General features: G+C 38.5%; 1 protein-coding gene across 1 annotated transcript; it reads left to right on the forward strand.

Moving 5' to 3' along the window:
* The first annotated feature begins 522 nt into the window (after window positions 1–522).
* On the forward strand, window positions 523–25063 carry LOC140233023 (dehydrogenase/reductase SDR family member 1-like). The gene is made up of 8 exons (XM_072313132.1): window positions 523–593; window positions 6084–6255; window positions 16756–16813; window positions 17717–17860; window positions 18750–18829; window positions 19449–19581; window positions 22668–22820; window positions 24130–25063. The coding sequence occupies exons 2-8, from the start codon at window positions 6140–6142 to the stop codon at window positions 24412–24414; spliced, it is 969 nt and encodes a 322-aa protein (XP_072169233.1). The 5' UTR covers window positions 523–593; window positions 6084–6139; the 3' UTR covers window positions 24415–25063.
* The last annotated feature ends 404 nt before the right edge of the window (window positions 25064–25467 follow it).

The following is a 25467-nucleotide window of genomic DNA, read 5'->3' on the forward strand; positions in this document are numbered from 1 at the left end:
ATTAATCTCCCTCCTACTTTATTGAATACATGTTCAAAAAACTGTTTCCATTTCATATTCTTATCACCTCTAAAAAAAATCTCTCAATCCACATTACGCGCTGGGCATACTGTCCTGAAGACAGTTGTAGCGCCGTCTTCGTCGAGCTGCGATAACAAGCTACATGTATCTAAAAGAAGTTACCTAACCTGTCGGTTGCCGTCAAACGAAAAACGCATCTCATCGGATTTCTTTCTGTTCTTTTTAACATTCTGTGAATGTGCACACGACTAGTGGGTGCATGTCTAACTTCATTGTGCCACAGGTGCTCGCCCATTAGCGAACACGTACTTTGTTGGCATCTCGCTCCCTGAAGTTTCTCCGACTCCCCCAAAGCCAAAGGTTAGAAAGAGGAGCACAGCACACGTGTAACTTTTAATAGACGTCTACTCGAGAGTCGAGGTTTCTGAATAGGGATCACGGTACCCGCCCGCCCCGCACCTTACTCCGGTACATCACCGCAGCTCAGTCAATACACACGGCCACGGGGTAATCTCGCTGTAGGCCTATCTCGAACTTCATTCCAGGGAGGGCACACATCTACCTGGTACCTGGTAAGGCGCTGAATTATAAGAATGCTTTTCTCCGGAAAATGAATAAATTTCTGTATTTTCCTTATTTTTAAAGGTCAGTTCTTGTTTGTAAGTGAAAATTTGTGCTCGTTATGTATGTTGTGCCAGTGGTTGAGTTGCTTATACTCTGACTCTGTCTCTACTACCTAGGTCTAGTTTATACTGTGCGGCTTCATGCCTATCATGGTTCATATCTACAAATAATCTAGTAAATTTCTTTTGTCACTAAATTGAACCATTTACCATTTACCTTGTTGTAGTTTACTTGAGTTATATTATTCGTGAAACGTGATTAGTATCTCAATGATTCCCCCCCCCCCCCCCCCCCCCGGAATTTCTCTGGTTCTGTGTGGCACATTTCATTTGACTCAGGAGGTGAGCTCCTGTCTGTGCTACAAAAATAATCTCCTGACTTGGGCTGGGGTTTCCAGAAATTGCTGTAAGTGTAGAGGTTGACACAGCGCATTGACAGGAGCATCTATATGCTGCTTTAAAACAATTTCCTTCTGCAGTGGCGGTTGGTGGGTGCGTGCCTCTCTTTAATTGTTTAATTAAAAAAAAATAAAGGGGGCTGTGCTGCACTGAGTGCATGCACGCCCCCTGTTTATGTGTGAAATATGATCCGATGAGCCTTGTCAGCTAGCAGATTGTAGTGGCATTAGAAAAGTGCGCTGAAGCCTTTGTTTTGTTTTGTTTTGTTTTGTTTTTGTTTGATGAAACCTGGAGGTGGCACAAGAAACAAGGAAAAAATTTTGTTTTGTTTTGTTTTGTTTTTTTGCTTGTTAAAGTGGCACCAGAACTCTAAACTGCTTTGTGCCTCTCCCCCTTCACTGAATTCCTTGATCTGCCTTGCTTTATTTGCCAGCTCTCGCAGGAAGTTTCCCCTCGGGGAAGTGAGAGAATCTTGAGTCGAAAACTGATCAGGGGAACTATGAATTCAATGTCCTCACAAGTTGCTGCTCTCTCTGTGTTTTGAGGCAGTCTTATGGCATGGATATTATCAAGCATACCCAAAACTATGAGGTTCACACTGTACACTATGAAAAAAGTAAAGTAAAAAAAAGTAAGTAAAATGTTTTTGGTTAAAAGTGGAGTATACCCCATTCAAAAAGGCCAAATACATGATGCACAGTATGATGCACAGTACAACGATTGCAGAGTATGTTATTAGAATCCATCGTTTTCTGTGAAGTTTGAGGAAAAGCAGACAATCTGTGTGAAAAATATGGATTTTTAATTTCAGTGCCACCATTGCTGGATGAGAAGGCTACAACACTTGGTTTCTATATGTCGCAGGTAGTGAAACACTGTAAAAAAAAAAAAAATACTAATATTTCAAATTTTCTAGCATAATGAAAGAGGACTTAACTTCATCAGAAGGCAGGTAGAATAATATTACCATTTATTTAGCATAATTCATATATCAGTAATAAGTCAAGTGGCTATGAACTTAGACAAATAATTGTAGGATTCTCTTTGTATTTTCTATTATTTATATAATTTCCTGCTCAAAATCACAAATTGTGGTAGCCTGATTCTGAGATGACAGTATGCATGCTGATTGAATAAAAGCTCTGAAAATTCATAGTTCTTTTGAACAGATTGTCTAATTTTTCTCAAACTTCAGTGATATATTTGAACTTCTAATATTCATTCGCTGAATCTGAATTTGTGTTTTGGGGTAAAATTCCGATTTGAATTCATGCCGCAGATTTCCATGTCATACAGAACAAGATTGTTTGATCTGATAGATCTTTGAAGAGATCTGGACATTAGTTTCCAGTTTTGTCCAGTCTAACTCTCAGGATTCTTCAAACATTATCCTGGCATTCAAATTACAGTAGCCCCGCATCAAGGGACAGTCATGAGGAATCTTATCTTTTTTTATGGCTGCCGTCCACACTGGAATCTCGACTGTCCCTGAGTGGCAAGGGCAATGGGGTGAGCCCTGTCATTTGACACCAGACCTTACGCATGCGCACATTCGATGAATACAGCTGGACCCTATCAATCAGGCCCAATTAATGGTCACTATTCCCTAAAAATTTGGTCCTTGGACCTGACTTGCTTCGTGGGGACAGGGGGACAAGTTCCAGTGAGAGTTCACATTATGATTTTGGAGGGGAAAGTCCTGCAGTGCAGGACTTTTCCTGTGATGTGGGACGTAGTGTGAATGTGAGGATTGTTGGTTCAATTCCGTAGGTTTCTGACTAACTGAATGATTTTGTTCTGATTTTTATTATGTAATATTGATATTTATGATTAAAAGCCAAATAAATTATAGAAATGATAATAGTAATAATGAAGTAGGTGAAAGGGCAATTGTGTCATCCTGCATTGATACTGAGAACAATGTTTTTTGTTTTTTGTTTTTTTTTTTTGCAAAGCAAGGTCACTTTGTACTCAGAGGAATCATAAACTGTGATCCTTCTCCAGATGCTCTGCAATAAGACTTGTCAGCCAACTTGGTGTCATATTGGTCTCTGAGTCCCATTGGTATTTCTGGCAGTATTGTTCAGATTGAATGGCCATGGTAGTGGCTGATCCCAAAATTCTTCCCCGTCTTGCGAGTTATACCAGGAGGTCATTCATTGGCGACTCTTGGTTTATTCTACATGCTGGATGAGTCATGCTAAGTTTAGGGGTGTGTGTAGGGAAAATCTGCATTGTTCAGTTTGATTTCTACAAATGTACGGATAAAAGATGTAAAGAATTTTTCCTTTGAATTATGCTAAGTGTACTGTTATTTCCAACAAGATGATTGACAAATTGCCCAGCATCACCGTAAAAAGCACTGAATTAATCAGTGTTTTAGTAGACACATACATTGTACACTTAGCCTTCAAATTTGCATCATGGCAGTTAATTTGTCAATTATCAAGGCTACTACTAAAACCCTGATTAAATTGGTGCTTATTCACAGTCAATATATGGCAATTTGTCAGTCAGTTGCAATGAAAAACAACTTGATGCAAGAATGTCATTAATTTGAACAAGATGCCTGTCAATATTTAATGTTGCAGTCAACTCCAAATACATGTACACACTGGAACCATTATCTGCAGAGTAGCTCTGGTAAATATAACCATACGATATATGCAGACATTTTTGTGGCATACTACTTACCAGGCAGTGACCTATTGCTGCATGTAGGATCACAGGCTGTTTGAGTTTTCCACAAAAATAAGAGGTCATGCCATCAGTAGTGATCATTTCTTGTTTGATATATTGTCTGGTGTCGAGTGCCTGTGTCTGCTCTTTGCTCACAAGAGTGCCGGTTGCCATGGCAACTTCATTGGTTGGAATGGGATAGAAAGGAGGGAAAGGGGATTTGTGTATGTGAACTATGTGCAGAATTGTTATTGCAAGGAGTTTGTGTCTGTAAGTAGATCAGTTGAGATCCAGAATTTATTTCAACAAGAAGATTGTTGTAAGTTTCACAGGTCACACAGGTCTGGATTGTTTGTGAAATTGTGAGGCAAAGGTGTTCCAGTGAAAGAAGTGAAATGATTCCTTCTTGACATGTTGAGGACAAGCCGATTTTGCTCAAACTCGCATTTCCTGAAGACACCTGCCCAAGTATACTCAGGACTACCTTCAACGGGTTTGAAAATGATCTGAGGTCTTGGGCTATGTTAGGTGATTTTAAAGTGGTAGTCACGTACAGATTGCAGGGCATAATGGAACTTCTTTGTCTAGCAAAACTGCAAATTGCTCTTTGTGAATGCTCAGCTAGTGTGAAAGCTGTGTGTGTTTTATGTTCGTAATTTTTTCAGATTTTAATCTGTTTTTAGCTCACCTGAGTGAAAGGCTCAAGTGAGCTAATGCGATCGCCCTTCGTACGGCGTCCATTGTGCGTCGTCTGTCATCCGTCGTGCATCGTGCGTAAACTTTTTGCATTTTCATCTTCTTCTTGAAAACCCCAAGACCGATTTTCATCAAACTTGGCAGGTAGCATCCCTAGGGGGTTAGGAACTCAATTTGTTAAAATGGGCACCATGCCCCACCCAGGGTTACCAAACCCCCCAAAATTAAGGAATCTGTAAAAATCTTCTTCTCTAGAACCAGAAGTGATAGAGCTAAGTTAATACTATGAGTTAGTACATTGATGACTGTAGTTTCAAGTTTGTTCATGGCAGAATCAGGGGTGCCCCCCCCCATGGGACCCAGGGGAGGGGGTGGGGAGGGGTCCTAATGGGGACTAAATTGTACATTTTCATCTTCTTCTTGAGAACCCCATGACCCATTTCCACCAAACTTGGCAGGTAGCATCCCTAGGGGTTAGGATTTCAATTTGTTAAAATGGGCACCATGCCCCACCCAGGGGGCCCCCAGGGGGGCCCAAATCCCCCAAAATGAAGGAATCTTTAAAAATCTTCTGAATCAGAAGTTATAGAGCTTACTATGAGTGAGTACATTAATGACTGTAGTTTCAAGTTTGTTCATAGCAGATCCAGGGTTGCCCCTCGTGGGGGCGGGGGGGGGGGGGGGGGGGGGTTGGGAAGGTCCTAATGGGGGCCTGAATTGTGCATAAAAATCATCTTCTTCCTGAAAACCTCATTATATTGGATTTCGTCACACTTGGCAGGTAGCATCCCTAGGGGGTCAGGATCTCAATTTATCAAAATGGGCACCATGCCCCACCCAGAGGGCCCCAGGGGGCCCCCAATCCCCCCAAATTAAGGAATCTTAAAAAATTTGGGCCCTTATTGTACATTTTCATCTTCTACTTGAGAATGCCTGGTCAAATTTTAGTAGAACCGTGAATAATTTAGATTAGTGACTGCGTGAAAGGTGAACTTGCGATACTCAGGTGAGTGCGAGACCCGTGGGTCTCTTGTTTAATAGAGCTCTATGTTGCCTATTTTTCTTGTGATTAGCTGTGGTTTATGTACTGTAGTCCTTGTAATTACATTACAGAATCAGGCCAAAGAAGTATTTTTCTAATCCACCCTTTTGAGGATGAGCTGATAATTGGTATACATCACAAATTTTCCTAAGACACATGCCTTATACTGTTGACTAGTCTTCAACAGGCTATATGTACATGTTGCTGACAGTGACAAGACATTTGCTGCTGCAACAATCTCTCCAGTGTTGTTGTTATTGTTTTTTTTTTTTTCTTCTCCAAGGTCTTAGGGTTTATAGGGTAATGGCTGTGATCTATAGGATTAGGATTAGGGTTAGGGTTATGTTTGCAAGTAGAATTTATGTTCAAAGTGGCTTTAATAGCATGTAGATATTTTCCAAATGGAAGCAATTGTCTCAGGAGCCAATAATGGGACCATTGCTGACATCACCATTATGATTGTTCAAATTTGCAAGATTGTCTTCTTGTTCTGTTGTTGTTTGTTGTGAACATCATTGTTGTTGTTTTGTTTTTCTTTAAATATAATCCAGAATATGCTGTTTAAGATATATACAGATGTGTTCTGGAATGTTTGTGTTTGTGTGTGCATCCATTTCTTGCAGCCAAATAAATTTACCAGCCTGGGAACTGTTTCAACTGTGTGGGATCGTCAGCCACAATGAGTCAACCACTGAGTGGGAAGATATGCCTGGTGACAGGCGCTACAAGGGGAATAGGGAAGGGGATTGCCCTCCAGCTTGGTGAGGCCGGAGCCACAGTCTACATCACAGGCAAGTTACCACGGAAACACAGCATCTGGGAGGGACTTTTCATCCTTAGTTCATCTGGGGGGCATTTCATGAAGGAACTTGTCGGATAAAATGTGCGACAAGTCAATTATATCCGACAAGTTCAGAGAAATCAGCCAATCAGACAAAAGAATTTCTCAAAACTTGTTGGATATAATTGACTTGTCAGATATTTTATCCGACAAGTTCCTTCATGAAATGCCCCCCTGATCTAGACTCTTCTCTTTCTGTTAATCTATTTTGCACTACAAGTAAGATTACATTACATACAAAGGGGAATTTTTAAAAATGTAATGCAAATGCTCTTCAGCAAACTCTCTATTCATACAATTTTTAAAGACATGGATCTTGACAGAAGGGGCATATCTGAGTTGATATTTCCTTCCTAAGATTCAATCATTTGTGCATTACTTAACAGTAATGTTGATATCGCTCAGTTCATACTAGTATTTAAAATCTGAACAGTCGCAAACAATGGCAGTGCCGTTCGTCAAACTCTATGAATGCAGCTGTTCTTACGATAAAAGGTCCTGTTTACCTTTGGGAGCAGTGATTAAAACAATTTTCAAGATATTCAGTTACATTTGACGCATGTGTGTAGGTCGGTTGTATCACAAAACATCCTACCATATAATTTTTTTGTAATGAAGCCTAAAATATAAGGAGATACATGTATTTGATATTTTTCTCAATAAACCATTGTAGACAGTTTAGTCTGGAAACATTTTTTTGTAACTATTGTTCACATTTTGTGTATAATTAACAATACTTCACATCCACTATACGGATACCAATTTTACAGTGGTTGTTTTTATCCCTAACTCACATTTTAGAACTATTTTGAAGCGCTACTGCTGGGTTTTGTTTCATCTTTGAATGGTATATCATGCCTATAAAACAGCAACAATTTCAATATATTTTTACTTTTGCAGCATAATAGCAGAGCACTTGACTTGCCTCTTTCAGAAAGCAGGAGGCATTATAAAGCCCGGAGCATAATTGTCAGTAACAAGCTGATAGAACATATACTTTTCATGAAAGCACGAGGCATGATAAAACCCAGTTGCATAATGTCAACAAGTTGATGGAACATACAACTTTTCATGAAAAAGTTGATTTTGTGGAATTCTCTTTATATTTCATTTATATTGTTGCTCAAAATGACACCATGAACTACAGTAGTCTTCTTATCCAGCAGTACCAGCACCAAAACTTTGGAAATTCATAACTTTTTGTATCAGTTGTCTTTTTTCCTCAAACATTCACAGATGTGTTCTACTAATATTGCTGCTTTCACTCATCCACATTTTTATTTGTGCTTAGGTTTCCTTTAAAGGGAACGCAAACCCAAAGAGCAATGTGGATTGAGTGAAAGCAGTAACATTAGTAGAACACATCAGTGAAAGTTTGAGGAAAATCGGGCAATCGATGCAAAAGTTATGAATTTTTAAAATTTTGGTGTTGGAACTGCTGGATAAGGAGACTACTAGAGGTTATGACGTATGAGTGGACTACAATATAAAGAAAATATAAAGGGAATTCAATAAAAATTCATTTTTCATGAAAATTACACATTCCATCAACTTGATACTGACATATGTTAGGGGTAGCACTTATTCCCACTGCTTTCTGAAAGCGGTTAGTCAAGTACTCTTTCATTTTGCTAAAAAAGTGAATTTTTGTGGAATTCCTTTTATATTTTCTTTATATTGTTGTCCACTCATACGTCATAACCTGTAGTAGTCTCCTCATCCAGCGGTTCCAACACCAAAACTTTAAAAATTCATAACTTTTGCATCGATTGTCCGATTTTCCTCAAACTTTCACTGATGTGTTCTACTAATGTTAATGCTTTTACTCAATCCACATTGCTCTTTGGGTTTGCGTTCCCTTTAAGTATACTTTCAGTTCATTCATTCAGGGTCTCTTGTTGTTGAATCATTAAAATAATTGCAGTCAAATCCTAAATGTACATAATCCATCAGATTATCCCAGATAATGCAAGATTAATCCTGTGATCCCTTGATCTTTGAGATATTTCTTTTCTTTTTCACTAGAGGTAAAGAGTAGGGGATGGCTCTGGAACAAATGCTTTAATAGGCATCATCACATTAATCATACAAATTGTGAAATTTAACCATGTATTTATTAATCCATCACAAATGGTACCCAACATCATTGAGCTACTTGATATCGTGTAGAAGGACTGCAGGCAATTTATTTCATGATTTGTTGTTATTTGCAGAAATTTGAAAAGACCTGCCTTTTCATATGAATGATTAATTACTGGTAAATATTTTCATATGATTTGATCACATAGCATAGAACCTATTAGAATATTTTAGTTCAACTATTTTAACCTTATCACAGCCAAAGACAACACTCATTTGCAAAAGCTATGGCATTTTGAGACATTGGTTTTGGCAGAGGTACAACAATTGCCTTTCACAGGCCTACCTGTTCTTAAAACTGTGTTAACAGTGTAATGTCCAGAAGAGTTAAATGGTAGTTGCCAAGATTTTGCTGTATAGGTTGACAATCTGTTAAACAGTTCATCACTGGGTGTATGCATGCAACTTGGCCTGGTGTCCCAGTGGCCTCAGTATGCACCCAGTCAAAACCACTGCACAGGAATGTGTAATAATAGCTAATCTTTGCCATCTCTTTGTGCATGAGTGTAGTGATGCGCATTTTTTGTATATTTGTTGTATTTTACGTTCTTTTTGAATCTTTTGTTTTATTGTTTGAATTGTAAAGTTGTAAAGTGAACAATTGCAGTCAGTTTATCCACTGAAGTATGTCAATATCAGCACCATTGCACAGGTATTATTAGAAGCTGTTAAGAAAAAGAGAGATGTGTGAGGTATACAATGTCATGTATTTAAAAAAGAAAAAAAAAAAAAAACATCCATCAAGAAATTCATGCAAAGTATAGTCAAACTTCCAGGCCAATGTATTATATATCATTGAAAGCAAATATTTATGTTTTCTTCATTAGTCCAATGCCAGTTATAGACCCCGTTTACAGTGCGAGGCTCGGCCACGGCCGAGCCGCGGCCGAGCCCAGCCCCGCTTCAGTGTAAACGCGCAAAAGGCCAAATGCGAGGCCAAAATTGGCCTCGCATTTGGCCTCGCTCTGGAGGTGGTCTCGGCCGCGGCCGAGCCACGGCCGAGCCCTGCCTCTTCTTGGTGTAAACGCAAACTGGGCCAAATGCGCGGCCAATTGCGCGGCCAATTTTAGTCTGGCTTCCAAACCCTCTGCCTGTATCTTTCGCTATTCAGGATATTAACCCCCTCAAGGTCGAAAACTAGTATAGTTTAAGGTGGTTTTGTCCTGCAAAGGATTTTTTTTCCTTCGGCAAAGGCCTTTGCCCGAACGGCGACTTCGTCGCCACGGAATTCATTTGGCAAAGGGTCTGAAAACCAGACTATACCAAATTGCGTAAACTTGTTTACAAGCAGAGCGCCACTACGACAAAATATTGAAAGGTTTGAATCAAAAGCGCGGCCGAGCCCAGCAGTGTAAACGGACATAATTGCGAGGCTCGGCCGCGCAATTGAGGCCGGACTCGGCCGCGGCCGAGCCGCGGCTGAGCCCGGCCCCGCACTGTAAACGGGGTCATAGTCATCAATTAGATGAAACTTGATCATGTGATAGGAATCTCAGAACATGCTGAGAATTGTCAATGCCACTTTAGATGATTTGTGTGTAAATGGCTTGCAGTGATAACAAATGTGACTGTGCATCATGGAACCAACGAAAAGATGTATGACCCAACTATACATGATGACTTGAGACTCATGAATAGGTGAAATGGATCAAGGTAGTCAGGTTTCATTTTTGTTCATTTTCTCAACGAACAACTCTTCTTGTATACAATGCAGAAGTTCTAGATTGTGAAACAATTCATGAAAATTACAATTTTTGCAGCAGGCCTTATTTCTAGAACACTTTTTGTTTGTTTGTTTTGATGTTTTTTTTTTTTTTTTTTCAATCTGGATGATTAAATACCAGTATATCTCTTTTCATTTCTTACAAACTCTCCTCACTGGCAAATCTTACAAGTGTTGAGAGATTGATGTTATTGCATTGAGAGTTTGATAGTATTAAAAAAAAATAGTCATGAATACAGTGTACTTTATAATGAGTGTGCAAAGTTCTAGCTTCATGTGGTAATCCCTTTAGAGCAGTTCCTATAGAGTTTTCTATTCTGGTTTTTCTTTTTGTTGTTGTCCCATTGCACAAACCACTGCTTGGTGAAATTGATTACTAGATCATTATGCTACCATATCAGTTATTTATCAATTTACTTTTAAATCTATCAATTTGCGACCAGCTCTATTATCACTGATTACAGTGATATACAGGCTAAGAATAGCGCATGTCAACTTCAGAGTCTAGACAGGAAGTGGAATTCAAGATCTCTCAATTCATGAAAGATGTTTGTTATCTTCCAGCTCTATTAATAGTGATGGTTAAAATCTTGTGATTGGCTGAATGTTATTGGCTCAAATTTGGTGCAAATATTGTTATCTGTGGTTTATTTTTATGTGCATCAAAAAATAAATGATTATGTTCAATGATCTACATATAATGTGCTGGTTGGTGATTGGTCAAAGTGCAATCAAGTGACTACTACAGCGAGGATCACAATTTTTATATACGCCATATATTTAGTGCATCTGATTTTTTTATGAATTTGGACTTCCTGACAATTTTGGGAGTGGTTAAATTTGCGATTAATGAACTGAGAAATGTTTGCATGCATGTCCCATTCATGCAGGGATCAGAGGTAATATCATCACTCATTTTTAAATTTGCAAATAGCACCTGACTCGCGATATGCAAAAATGAAGACCTTGCAAAAGATATGGCGAATACAGTACCTGGTATTAGCACAATCAGTGACATCGCATCAGATTTAATTCCAGAATTTGACTGGCTGTCGATGGGGCTTGAATAAAATGATGTGTATTTATGTAGACATTGACAGCACTAAACAGTCTTGGAAGTTACTTTCCCCTCAGGATGACATTTTTCAAAAAGATACAGAGACTCCAACTCTCCCGCTTTTTGGAGATCTCCCGCTGGAATATCAAGTATTATTTACACCTCTATAAAGGCAACACAGCTGTATGATAGTGTAGCCACTTGGCAATCAGGATGATTTTGAGTCAAATTGAGCGTGTTTCTACTGAGCGACAAAAATTCGAGGTGATGCGAGGCGATGTGAGGTGATTCGCGGTGATGCGCGGTGACACCTCAAATTTTTTCCCCAGTAGAAACAGGTCGGGTAGTGGCCGATGTGAGGTGCTTTGTCGTCCACCTTTTGAGGTGGTCGATACGTGGTGATGCGAGGGACGATTCTCAGTAGAAACACACCGGGTAACGAAATTCGCGGTGTACCGGAAATCTCGAATTATTGGGAGCTTTCGCCCCACGCTTTTCAATCGGTTCATCGCACATTCCGACACTTGTGTGTACACAGCTAATGTAGTTTCGCACGCATCATGCCTTGTACACTGTACCAACTCCTACTAAATATGAGGTGGTGGTACATGTGACTTGCGTGCTTTCATCGTCTATTGTTTGCGTGCCCAACAGCCTATTATACTATAGGCTCTACTATACTCTGCTCTGATTTTACACTGCATTCATTTTCCCATAAAATTATATCGTCACGAAGTTGTAGATTCCCTAATTCGTTTTCGTGGAATCATGACTATAACGTTAGTATGTTGGGGCCCCGGGAGAGCATGAACTGGACCCTCAACCTGCAACGATTTCTGATAACCAAGTGGCAGGAAATGTTTGTGAGGGGCATTTTGGACGGAAAGACTAAACGAAATTCAGTGGCCTACCACAAAATGGCAGAGGTAGTGGTAGGGCAGGCAGGTCTTGTGATTACTATGACCTGAAAATATGTGACTTCTGGATTCACCGCATTTCGCACATCATCTCGCATCACCGCATATTTCATCGCTCAGTAGAAACAGCTCGAGTGGTCATAAAATGCAAGGTGACGCGGGGGACAAAATTCGCGGAGATGCGAGGTGATGCGAGGTGCTCTCAGTAGAAACACGCTTATTGTCCTCTCATGTTAGCGAGGCTCCCTGTTTGACTCAGACATATCACCCCTATACATGAGACTTTATACATCAAACGTTAGCCCAAGCATGCACAGTCTGTATATCCTACCACTTGGCATCCATGGAAACAAGTACTATCTACAGACAAAATGCCAATTAAGACAATGTCATGGTGCTCAAAATTTTGGTAAATGTATCAGCCGAACATTGTTGTTTGATGTTCTGCAAAATAATCTGTCAGAGACAATATTTAACATATTGTGAGTCTACTATTCAGCAGCGCTGAGACATATACTCTGGTAACTTGATGGTCCCTTCAAAAGTGTGACTCCATTTAACGGACTGTAGTCACGTACCCTGTTTAGAGTCCCCCAAACACAGCACAATCTCTCTAGGTCTTGCCGTGTTTACCTAAGGTATGATGTCTGGGACTCTAAACAGATACGGCACAAATCGCAAAGCGTGAGTCTGGATTGAGTCTTAGGTAAATGTTGTGCTATGCAGCCAGCGCACATTTAAAGCTGTTATTTACCATTTGCAGAGCGATCATTTAAAAAAAAACTGTAGTGCTTCAAAATTGTTATGAAATATGAGTTAGGATAGAAACAACCAATGTTAATTAGTGTAATTAATGTTAAGTAAAAAAAGAGAAGTTGAATAAATACAAAATATAAAAAATCGTTTTGTTAATATCGATTCAAGAATAAACTGTCTACAGTAATGGTTTATTGAGAAAATTAATGATATCTCCTTTAAATATTTGTGGCTTTATTGTAATTTATCTTTATATGGTAGCATGTTTTGTGAAACAACTGAACTATACATTCATGCAACAAATGTGATAACTCGAATACTTTCTAATCAGTGCTCCAAATGGTAAACAGTGGCTTTAAGGTAACCTCCGGAGGTTATGATATGTTTACCCCAGACAGGGGTAGGCAGCTGTAGGTTAAAGAATCACAGGGTAAAAATGACATGCACTGCTGGGAACATGTGCTGTCCATGGCACGAGTATGCATGATGTGCTCACAAAACCTGAATGCTTCTCTCAAGGAGAAATGTATGGCCACTGGTTTCCATCGAAATAATTAGGTGATCCGAGTATCCTCTCGGATCACCTTCTGTATCTGTACTGATTCTTTATTCTTCTTTATTTATTTCTTTATTTCTCCCCAAAAGTTGTGCAGAGGTTAGCTCAGAAAGTACTCTGCCTATCAATTTCAAAATTATACCATGTATGCATCATGTCCTAAAGACAACAAATCTAATGTATCATTGTGATCAGTTGACCGTGACGTCATTATGACGTCATTATATGAAAACACATTCTCAATCATATCTCATTAATGGAATGGAATTTTTCAATGAAATTTGCGTCACATATATTTCAAGTTATGCGCATTCTACTCATATTCTCAAAATTCATATTTTCTCTAAAAATGTGCGCGTATGCGCGCGTTGAAATATTTGCATACTCCAATCGAGCTCAAAATTTTTTTGCACACGTTTCAGACCATTTAGAGCATTTTTTGAAAAATTGAAAAAATTGGACGGACGCGTACGCGCGCGCGCATATGCGCACGCACAGCTCGTATGTCATAGAAATTTCCCGTTTCTTCACACTTATCGGATGCCTGAAATGTCAAGGAATATTTCTGCCAAGTTTCAAGTCAATCCGATTCAATATGACGTCATACGGGCCCGTCAAAGTTGAAATTCTGCGCGCGCGTCAATGGCGATATACAGTGCAACGATGCCAAAAAAACGCCAATTTTAAATCCGATTTTACTCGTCAGGATGGACGATGACCCCCCATTTTCTTTACATATTCTGAAAGCTGATGAGTTGTACATGTCATTTTATGGGTTGGCGATGCTGGCAAAATGATTAAAAGATATCAAATTTCTTAATAAAGTAAAAAAAGTTAATTTTCAAAATGACGTCATCAAATTTCAAGTTCACTCCAGCGTATCTCACTAATCCCTCGCCAATTTTCACCCAGATTTCAGTATGTAGTAGCTTATGAAATGCTCTTTCATTAATATAATAACAACATTTTGATTGGATGACGGCATCACCTCGTGAAAATGGATTGAATGTAATCTTGTCAAATTTGACCAGTTTACGTGTTATCTCTATGAGAGTGCAGTTTTTCTGGAAATGAAAATTGACACGACTATCTTTTCCGAGCACTAGCTCACTTATGCTTCGGTGAATTTCTCCCAGATTTTAATATGTTGTAGCTAAGACTTTGGGCTATCGTAAGTGTGCCCTCTATTTTTTCATACGACATCGGCATCACGTCGAAAAACTTGGCTAAAATTGGCACTTGGCTTCGATGCAGCGTCATTTTGCTTAATACACAGGGCCTATGGAGGATGAAATAGGTCAGTGCATAGCGCATCCGACTCGTAATCCTAAGGTCCCCGGTTCGAGGCTCACCCCTGCCAATATTTTTTTTTTACTTTTTTTTTTGAACACTTTTTTTCTTCTTTTTCTTTAGTTAGTCTCATTCTCCCTTCCTAACTTTATCTTTTTCTGATTTTTTTAATGCTTCTTCAAATTTCTATAAAATAACTTCATTTTTTCTTTATTTTTCTTTCTTAAGTCTACTTTCTGTGCAATAGATCAATAACAACAATGGCTATCAACCCCATATTTTGCACATGTTTAGTTCGTGTCACGTACATTATTTCATAAAATAACAACTACTTGATCAGACACCATCTTGGGTATGTAAATTAGGGTCAAAGGTCATAAATGTTTCATCCTGTATCTTGGTGAATACATGTCCTATCTTTCCCATATATTGCACACGTAAAGACCATGTTACAGGGATCATTTCATAAAATAACCACTTTTTGCTCAGATGCCATCTTGTCTGTGCAAAGTGGGGTCAAAGGTCATATGTACTCTTTCTATCTTCGCTATGACGTGTTATCTCTATGGGAGGGAATTTTTTAGATATGAAAATTGACATGACTCTTTATCGAGCACTATCTTACTTATGCTTTGGTGAATTTCTCTAAGATTTTAATATGTTGTAGCTGAGACTTTGCACTATCAGGACTCGAATCATTGATTAAAAAAAAAAAATCGGATCACCTTAATTTGTCAGTGATGACAAATTACAATCTCTAGTTATATGCTGACTTCATAATTTGAGATGACCAGGAAAGTATAAACAGGGACCTCTCTCACCCTCACTGGGTTACCTCAGATCTACCACTTGTTTGTCTGGCATACCCTCCTGAGGTAAAGGGGATTCTGAACATGGTATCAGTATTACATTGTACGTAGGCATGCAACAACAAAAAGAATGACTTGTTGAGACATTTGTTATATTCAGCTGGTTACATCCTTCTTGAATTAGGCACGTTCCTGGTAAAGTGGCTCCTCATCAGCTACGTGTACAATGTATTTGCACTTTACCAAGGTCTGTGTGTGACTAAAGGCAGGATTCTGTAGCGCGACTGCAACTGAAAATGTAATATTCTCCTGCAATCAATATGTGTGTCACGTCTCACCTCTTGTCTATAGTCCAGTGCCAGAATTAGAAGCCTAATCTAAGCCACAAATTTGCCAAAAAAAAAAAAGAAACCCCACAAAAACAAACAAAACCTGTGATATGAACTTGGTGGGATTAAGCATTGATAAGCATTTGTAGACATACTTGCAATAATAAGTAAAAGAGTTGATGAAGACTTCGATATCAGGCAGTGATGATTTAGATTTTTTTTTTAAAACATATGATTTTTTTATTTTTTTTTAAGTTAAGTTTATCCAAGAATAGCAGGACATGACAGTATTCTCATGATGACTTTGTGTACTTGGCCCACACAAGTCCAATGGTGAGATGTCCTCAATAGAGCTCTGTCATTGACATGACCTTTCCTGCTTGTCCCCATTATGAAGTTGAAGTCTGTGGCCAAGAACGAACATACGAAATGAAACAAGATTTTATGGTGTCTGTGCAAATTTATTACATCATCTTGTTGTTCTTAGTCAACAATAGGTATCTCATTACTCAGATGATAGTTTAATAGGGTTGTGAAGCCCTCTTGTGGGAAATTGAGCTACTGTAAAAGTGAACATTTTTGCGTTGTTGAAATTTTTGCACATTTCTAGTGCAAATGTTTTTGCTTGCCATATGTTCCAGTAGTTTGTGTCTTGATTCTGCAGAATTAAAAACATGCGAAACTCTCCAAACGCGGCCAAGCGTGAAAAAAAAGAAATTGTCACGCAAAAATATCCACTTTTACAGTACCTCTCTGGTACCACATCACTATCTTGTCCATAGGTATGTGTGTGAAATTTGTGAACATTTGACTCATTGACACAGATGGGACTAATGACGCAATGTCCAATGTTTTGTGTTTTCACCAAACACAGGAAGAACGCTAAAACCAAAGCCAGATAGTGTTGGAGGATCACTGGAAGAAACATCCCGTGAGGTAATTAAACTTTTAGGCCTGGAGTGTGATTTATTTAAACTACCAGAAAGAGTATTGAACAACTTGAACTACATGTACTATTCAGTATGTTGTGTTTCTCCCTGATGTCATTATGAAAGTAGATATCATGGAATATATTCAAATTAATGATTCTTGCCTCAAGTTGTTCCTATTGCCACTGATTGACAAATTCTCCTATATCTACGTAAAAATACACCAATCATTTTTTCGTGTTTTTTAGAAATATTTGGGTAATACATTTACATTTACTCAAAAACTTCTGATAATCCGTGTGTATTTACATCATGGAATATTAATTCTGTCAAAACTGATTTTCGACAGTTTGAAAATATCAATAATCATGCAAGGTATCTTGTTTTTGATCATGCTTTTTCACTTATCCAGTAGAAAGAAATGCAGTGTTCTATTGAGATGAAGAAAATCTTCTCCGAGCACTATTGTTAGGTACACACGCTGTTCCTAAACTTTAAGTTTAGGTCGAAAATTTCACTCTTGATGATTAGCTTGTAGTTTAACACCGTGTGGACACACTCGAAAGTTAGCAATCTTAAAGTTTATTCAATGATTAGAACCATGAGACATCTTAGGGTTAACGCTCTTTCCAGAAGCCACGAGGGGTCCCCATTCGTAGTTTTACTCTGTGTGGACATAATAATCAACGTTCACTGCGCAATTTTGTATGGGCATAAGGTCATCGAGCAAAGACTCTGCACTTCTGTTGTAATCATTGAGTGTGGGTCACTCGTAAGTTGTAACTGTGGGAACCCATGTCGTGAATTCAGGAGTGGAGCTAATCATCGACAGTTAAGTTTTCAACCTAAACTTCAAGTTTGGCAACTGTGTGTGACTTTTTTGCGTAACTTTTGTGTCTTTATCATACAGATTGAGAGTAGAGGGGGTAAGTGTATCCCTGTCCAGTGTGACCACTCCAAGGATGACCAGATCAAGGCCCTCTTCGAGAGGATTGAGAAAGAGCAGCATGGAAAACTGGATGTGCTGGTTAACAATGCCTACGCTGCCGTCACAGTGAGTCTGATATAACATGGCACTGTCCTCCATTTTTGTGTCTTACTCTAAAACCAGAAATATTGGGGTCATCCCACAAGACCGATACCCATGAGTCATACAGCCCATGAGTTTGATATTAAAAACAGGTCCATGAGTCTGACATTAAAAACAGGTCCATGAGTCATACAGCTCACAAGTCATACAGCCCATGAGTTGGACACTAGGCAAATGAAGTCCGTGAGTTCGACACTAGGTACCGGTATACACAGCCCATGAGTTCGACAGATACAACACGGGCTTAATGTGTCAGTCTCGTGGGCCTTATTTGCTTAGTGTCGAACTTGTGAGCTGTATGACTGGTGATCTGTATAACTTGTGGGCTGTATAACTCATGGGCTGTATGACTCTTGGGTGTCGGTCTCGTGTCGTGCACCCGAAACATTCACGTCATGAAGCTTTCACAAATTGGAGCCGACAGCCTTTTTCGCTGCATGAAACTTTCACAATTTGGTGACTGGCATTCAGTGTATTGTGTGTAGTCAAGAACTTCTGCATGTATTTTGCTTTCACAAATCACAAAAGATTGAGAGCAGCATTTTGTAGCAATCAACACTTCTGCGGTTGGAAGGCAAACTGTTTTCTGGGATTTTGATAGTTCATGGTAGAGGAAAAAGTCATTGAAACATAAAGAGGAAATAACACATATTCTGATATCTTCATTCATAGTTTCAATGAAAAAATCTTAGTCACTGCAACCATGAGGATAACAAACTTTTGTTTTTGTTTTTGATTCACATCTGTTAACTGGAAGGAAAATGTCTTTACTGTAACAATCAAAAAAGGAAATGAATTTAGGGATATTTTAACTACTTCTGTGTTTTCTTTTTGTTATTCCTCTCCGTAAAAGAGTCTGTTTAAAGCTGTCGACACTCCATTTTGGGAACTTCCTTTGGATATCTGGGACGATGTCAATAATGTTGGGCTGAGGTGAGTAGTATTGGTTCAGTAGACTCTTTCTTCTTTCTTTCTTCCTTTTTTCTTCTTTCTTTCCTTTTTTTTTTTTTTTTGACCTTTCACCCTCTCCTCCTCTGTCTCTCTCTCACTTTTTGCTTTGTAATTGTAAGTCAACAATATCATTGCTCAAATGCAGACCATACAAGTAAGTACTCTGAATTTGTTGGTAATATTCCTAATTTAACGTCGGGAATATCAACATTGCTCAAAGAGTGGAGAGAGAAGAAATGACAAAGATGTTAGACAGGTGCATGGTAGGAGATGGAAAACAGTGGGGGGGGGGGGAAGCAAAACATTGCAGACAATATTAAGAGATTTAATTTCTCACATTTATGCAGGTTGTGTGTGCAAAGTGTAATAAGTATTATTCATTCCACAAACCTCGTTTCCTAAAAGTATTATGAGGCATTATATGAACTGTAAACAAAAGGCATATTTCTCATATCTAGAATCACTTTATGGATGTATCTTGGGTCTATCTTCTACCTTGGGGGTCATCATAAGGCAGAAAAGATACCAGCATTTGAAACACACATAATTATAGAGGCAAACACTGTTTTTGTAACCACTTGTCCATCCTCTTCCCTCTCAGGAATCACTATATCTGCTCCTTCTATGCTGCCAAGATGATGGTACCAGCCAAACAGGGACTTATCATTAACATCTCATCAGGGGGTGGGCTCCGTTATCTCTTCAACGTTGCGTACGGCGTCGGCAAAGCTGCCGTAAGTATCGATTCTTCAAGCTGCAGACATAGTAGTTCAACGTGAGCCATATACAGTCGTCAACAAGTTGTCATTCTTTGCTCAGGGGCTTTATTCATCATGAGAAAGACTGATTAATGGACTAATGAGCCAAAAGAGAAATGAGTCAACCAAGATTTAGACCTTGAAACTTCTGTGGCATGAATATGTTCATTTTATGAAATTGATATCTCCAAACTTAGTGAGGATGGTTCTATAGTATCTCAGAGGATGGGGAAAAGATAAGGCCATGAGGACACAAACACAGCAGGAGTGAACTCAATTCTCAGTGCAATCTTTTCTCTTGTCGTAGCTTTTTGAAACTGTTATCTATTAATTGATGTTCAACTTTTGTTATTAAGACTTTGGCATGAAACAAAGGCACGGCAGTTTGAATTTTGTAATACAGTTGTTTAAACTCCCATATTATTCACTTGTCATTTTGGTACACTGTTATTATTTATAAGCATGAATACTCAAAATGACAAATTGCTGGGGAGCATTGACTCGCTAAAAGTGGGTTTTTTTTTTTTATTGTTGTTGTAACTGCCTATATCATATGACACTGACAGGTTCTTTGAAAATTGATGCATTTCCTCCTGGATAGCTGCCCAACAGGAATGTGTTAATGTGCCATTTCTGATTTCTAACCATGTTAATGCTCATAACATTAAAGGAGAAAGAAAAAGGAAGGAAATAGAAGGTTAGACATTCATCCAAACTGCACCCAATATAAATTGGGTAATTGAGCCTCAAATTGCTGTGAATTGCTCACCCTGTTAACCTTATATCATTCTGTCATAGTTTCACCTTTCATCCTCTGCTATATATTTTCTCATTCTCTCTCGGGCAGAAAGTGTGCACACATAGCTCAGTGACATTTTTCTTTTTCAACATTAAGTCACTTCAGGTCTCCTTTGCTTCAAAATGGAAACATCTGAACATTAAAGGCATAATTTACCATTTGCAGATGAAACAAAAACCCAGCATTAGTGCTTTAAAATAGTTCTAAAATGTGAGTTAGGGGTAGATACAACTACTGTGAAAATTTGAATCAGTACAGTGGATGCTAAGTATTGTTAGATATAGAAAATGTGAACAATGGTTATAATAAAAACGTTTCCAGACTAAACTGTATACTGCTACGGTTTATTGAGGAAAATACTGACATCTCCTTATATCTTAGAATTTATTGCAAAACTTTTATATGGGAGGGTGTTTTGTGGTACAACAGACCTACGCATATGCATGAAAGGCGATATCTTGAACATTTTTCAAATGACTACTCCCAAAGGTAAACTGGACCTTTAATGGAGCTTAGGAGCAGGCCAGTTTAGGCTTGTTCGAGGCTGATAGGATGTGGTAGACTGCAAAGTATTACAAATTTTGCAGTTTAAGAAAATCTGGTGTTACCTGTGTTCTTGATGAAAAGAGAATATAGCTGACATTTTTGTGCGTAATCTGCCTGAATTTGGAACAAAAGCATGTACAGTGTACATCATAAGTTTGATTCATGGCATAGCATTGCATCTGAATTTGTTCACTGGATGCTCTAAAGAATTAATGTACCAAGCCTGCCATGGCCACCATAATACAATTGCACAATTCTTTTTGGTTTACCATTTGAAACCATCCTTATTAAATAGCAAACTACCATGCCACAAGATGAACTTATTTGTAAATGGAGTTTCATGGAATCTGAAAGAAATATATTAATTTGTTACTTGTTGTCATAGTTCTATTAATTGTGGTAGTATTTCGCAGCAGTAGTATTTGTAGTAATGGTAAAAATAAGACTTCTTGTGTTCATTGAACTTTCCCAAGTTTTGCGAGGAGCCAAGATTCAGAAAAATAAAAAGCACACAAAAAATTTTTCATCTACACATTGAATAGAATGCAAGTGGCAATTTGCAAAAGTTTCATGGTGTGAGAAATGCTGTCAGCTCCAATTCCTGAAAGCTTCATGCTGTGAATTTTTCTGGTTTTACAGTAATAATGGTAAGGGAACGAAGACCCCGACATGAACATGGCATGCATGCATACATTTTCCATTCAGTACTATACCCTACAATCGCGAATTTAACCACTCAGGAAATTGTTGAGAAGTCCTGTTTCGCAAAAAAATTAGACTTGCTGAATATATGGCATATACAGTGCCTATTTTAACCCAATACAGTGGACTCCCATTATAACAAAGTCTTCGGGACCGGCAGTTTTCCTTCGTTATATCGAAATTTTGTTATAACAAAGCAAATAAATGTTGCGGCCTGAAATTTTTAGTTTGTTGTAACCGGAATTTTGTTGTAACCGTGTGTGTTATAACGGGAGTGCTCTGTATACTCCAAGTCAAGAGGGACTACGCCAGTATAACATCTCATCCAAGTGTGTGAGCAGCTTGCAAAGAACCGATTAAAGTAAAGAGTCTCCTGTTCAAGATTGGTGAGTGGTGTCGCTCTTGCCTGGATGCCCTCACAAGTTAAAGGACAAGTTCACCTTCATAAACATAAGGATTGAGAGAATGTAGCAATATTAGTAGAACACATCATTGAAAGTTTGAGGGAAATCGGACAATCGGTTCAGAAGTTACGAATTTTTGAAGTTTTTGTGCAGTAACCGCTGGATGAGAAGACTACTGCAGTGTATGAATAACTTAGATGTCACATGCGTACAACAATATAAGGAAAATATAAAGAGAATTTCACAAAATTCCATCTTTTGAAAAAAGTACACATTCCACTGACTCGTTACCGACAAATGTTATGGGTAATATTATTCCCCCTGCCTTTAGAAAGAGGCAAGTCAAGTGCTCTTTTATTATGCGAAAAAAGTGAAAATATGTTGAATTTTCTTTTACATTTTCTTTATACTGTTGTACGCATATGACTCACAAGCTGTAGTAGTCTCCTCATCCAGCGGTTCCAACGCAAAAATTTTAAAAATTCATAACTTTTGCATAGGTTGTCCAATTTTCCTCAAACTTTCACTGATGTGTTCTACTGATATTGTTGCATTCTCTCAATCCTTATGTTTATGAAGGTGAACTTGTCCTTTAATGCGTTGTTTGGCAGGTGGACAGAATGGCAGCGGACTGTGCCCACGAGATGAAGAAACACAACGTGGCGGCCGTGTCACTCTGGCCCGGTGCCGTCAAGACAGAGCTCATTGTGGACAAGTTCAAGGACCCAGACATGACCTGGAAGATCGGCGACTTTCAGGCCAAGGTGAATGCTCTCTTCCATTTTTTGTTTAAAGGGGAAATCCAGTCCAAAAATAAGTTAGTCTGATTTAAAAAAAAAAAAGAATAAAGAGTAGAATCTTTCAAGTTCAACGGTAAAATATTTGACTGAAATTGGATGAAAAATAAGGAAGTTATGACATTTTGAAGTTTTGTTAATTCCTACAAAGCAGTTCTTGTACAGTAGGTATGAATGTGCAAATGAGTGAGCTGACCATTGCATAACCTCACAATTTTCCATTGATTGTGTACAAAAAAAAAAAAAATGATGGAAATTCAATGTTTCTGTCATTGAAGTCTGAAATATGATGTTATTCCCGGCTGAATAACTTTAGAATAGTGATCAGTAAGATATATCAGGATTTAAGCCTTGGGCATGATTGCGTTTGAATGAAAAACTGAAAATTTCAAAATTTTATGTACAAACTATACGGCAAGTTGTGAGGGGATGACACGCTCACTTTGCCATTTGCATATTCATATGGACCGTTCAAGAACTTTTTCCTAAAAAATTAGTATTTGTATTAAAGCACCTTCAGTCTGTGACTACTTACCAAAGATAGAGAGACAGAGTTCACCAGCTTTAGATTCTATGTCCACCCTCCTTCCTTCCCAGCAACCCCTCCTCCTTTTATCACCCCCCCCCCCTTCGTTCTCTGTTATCTGATTGGTGAATTCTCTCATCAATATATTGCTTCAAAAGGAAATCTGTTTGATATCTGTTATACGTTTAACTGCTCCAAAAAGAAATTCACAAATTATTTATTCAAATTCATAATCATATGATATCTATTTCTTAGCATAAGTGCATTATTATTATTTTTTTTTTGAAATATTTGTAGTGGATAATCAAAAAATGGCAAGTATTTTCCACCACATAATTTGTAGAATACTGGTGTCCACTGTTGTGTCAATAATCTACAAAATGTAAAATATGTACTGTAAAAGCAGATATTTTCACGTGACTAATTTTTCGTGCTTGGCCGGGAAAGATGAGTTTCGCGGTTTTTTAATTCCGCGAAATCAAGACATCACGCACAGGAACATATGGCCAGCAAAAATATTCGCTTGCTTTTATTTTTGCGCTAGTTTCTGGTTGCGTGAAATGCGCGAAAATTTCAACACCACGAAAACTTCCACTTTTGTAGTAGTCATTTTACCTGAATGAGCACACACACATTAATTTTCATAAATTTCTGCTTCAACAGTAATATTGCAGCAAAAGAGCATCTTCATGATTCGGAAGAACTCGAGCTTTGACAGGTTTTTCTCACTGATAATGTTACCTTTTGCAGGGAAAGGACATCTTTATGATGGGGGAGAGTCCAGAGTACGCAGGGAAGTGTGTGGTGGGACTGGCCCAGGACAAGAACATCATGCGCAAGACTGGAAAAGTTCTCCTGACTATGGACCTGGCCGACGAGTACGGCTTCACCGACGTCGACGGCCAACGTCCCATGAACTACCGCCAGGTGAAGTCCCTTTTCCTGATGAGTGGCCATACCTGGATTGGGGCTTTGGTTCCCGGGTTCATCAAGGTCCCCTTTTGGCTGCTTGCTTCCCTAACCCACAAATATTGAAAAATGTGCATGAATTTCGGCGTTCCAAAGCTGTAAATCATGCAGCTACGGTATGTCATTGAAGTTCACGCACATGTTGTATGGCATACGCAAATAATTGCATGTCCATACATTGGCAGAATGAAGCAGCGTTTTTGTAATTATGCCAAAGGGAATATGATTCAACAGCTATACCAAGTACAAAAGAAGCAACATCGCAGAACTATAGACCAATTTAAACAAAAAGATGATAACATGATGTTATTTTGCAACATCCGCACATACTGTTCTGAAGCCACACCCACTTTTGCAACTGCATGTCACCCCAAAACGTGCACAATTTTGTGATTTTGTGTTCATTGCCTGTGGAAAACGGTGCTCTGTCATGAAACTCGCAAAAATCAGACTATTTTTATCATTATTCACGTTTATTAATTATTTTTATGCTAATTATGGCAGAAAATGGTCAGAGATCACTGACGGCCGAGATCTTAGGGGGTGGGTGGAATCCACTTCCCTCCAGGTTTAGCACAGGCGAAAAAGCCTGGCCTGATTAGGGTTCATGCATATTTTTAGATGAAGTGAAAGTGCCAAGGTAGCAGAACAGTTTATTTGTGCTCCTACTTATATTCCATAGAACTTGATCGAAGAGATTCTTATTTCTCTTGTCATCACTCAGCTTCTAGCATATTGTGATTCATATTTGTGCATGACTTCAAACTTTGTATTCATAATCACATTTGTGTGTGTTGCAATAATAGTATTATTGTACATGTATCTGTCTAAAATACATGAAACTCAGTTAATATAAGTAGCTATACTAGATTGTTGTAATTAGCATATTTTTATTGCAAGCACTCATCCTTGTAACCAGAGTTTACTGAAGGTGGAGTTTGCATGAAATTGGTGCCAGGAGAGAACATGCGTGATTATGCATGGTATTTGCATGTATTATAGCTGAACACACCAAATTAAAGCATTCCATTTTTTTTCTTTATGTCTCTCATAGTTGAGTTAGCCATGGTATGACAGATTTTAACTTAATCATGTGAATGAATCTTGTGATTTTTTTTT

This window comes from Diadema setosum, chromosome 9 (genome assembly GCF_964275005.1).
Source record: "Diadema setosum chromosome 9, eeDiaSeto1, whole genome shotgun sequence".
NCBI lineage: Eukaryota > Metazoa > Echinodermata > Echinoidea > Diadematoida > Diadematidae > Diadema > Diadema setosum.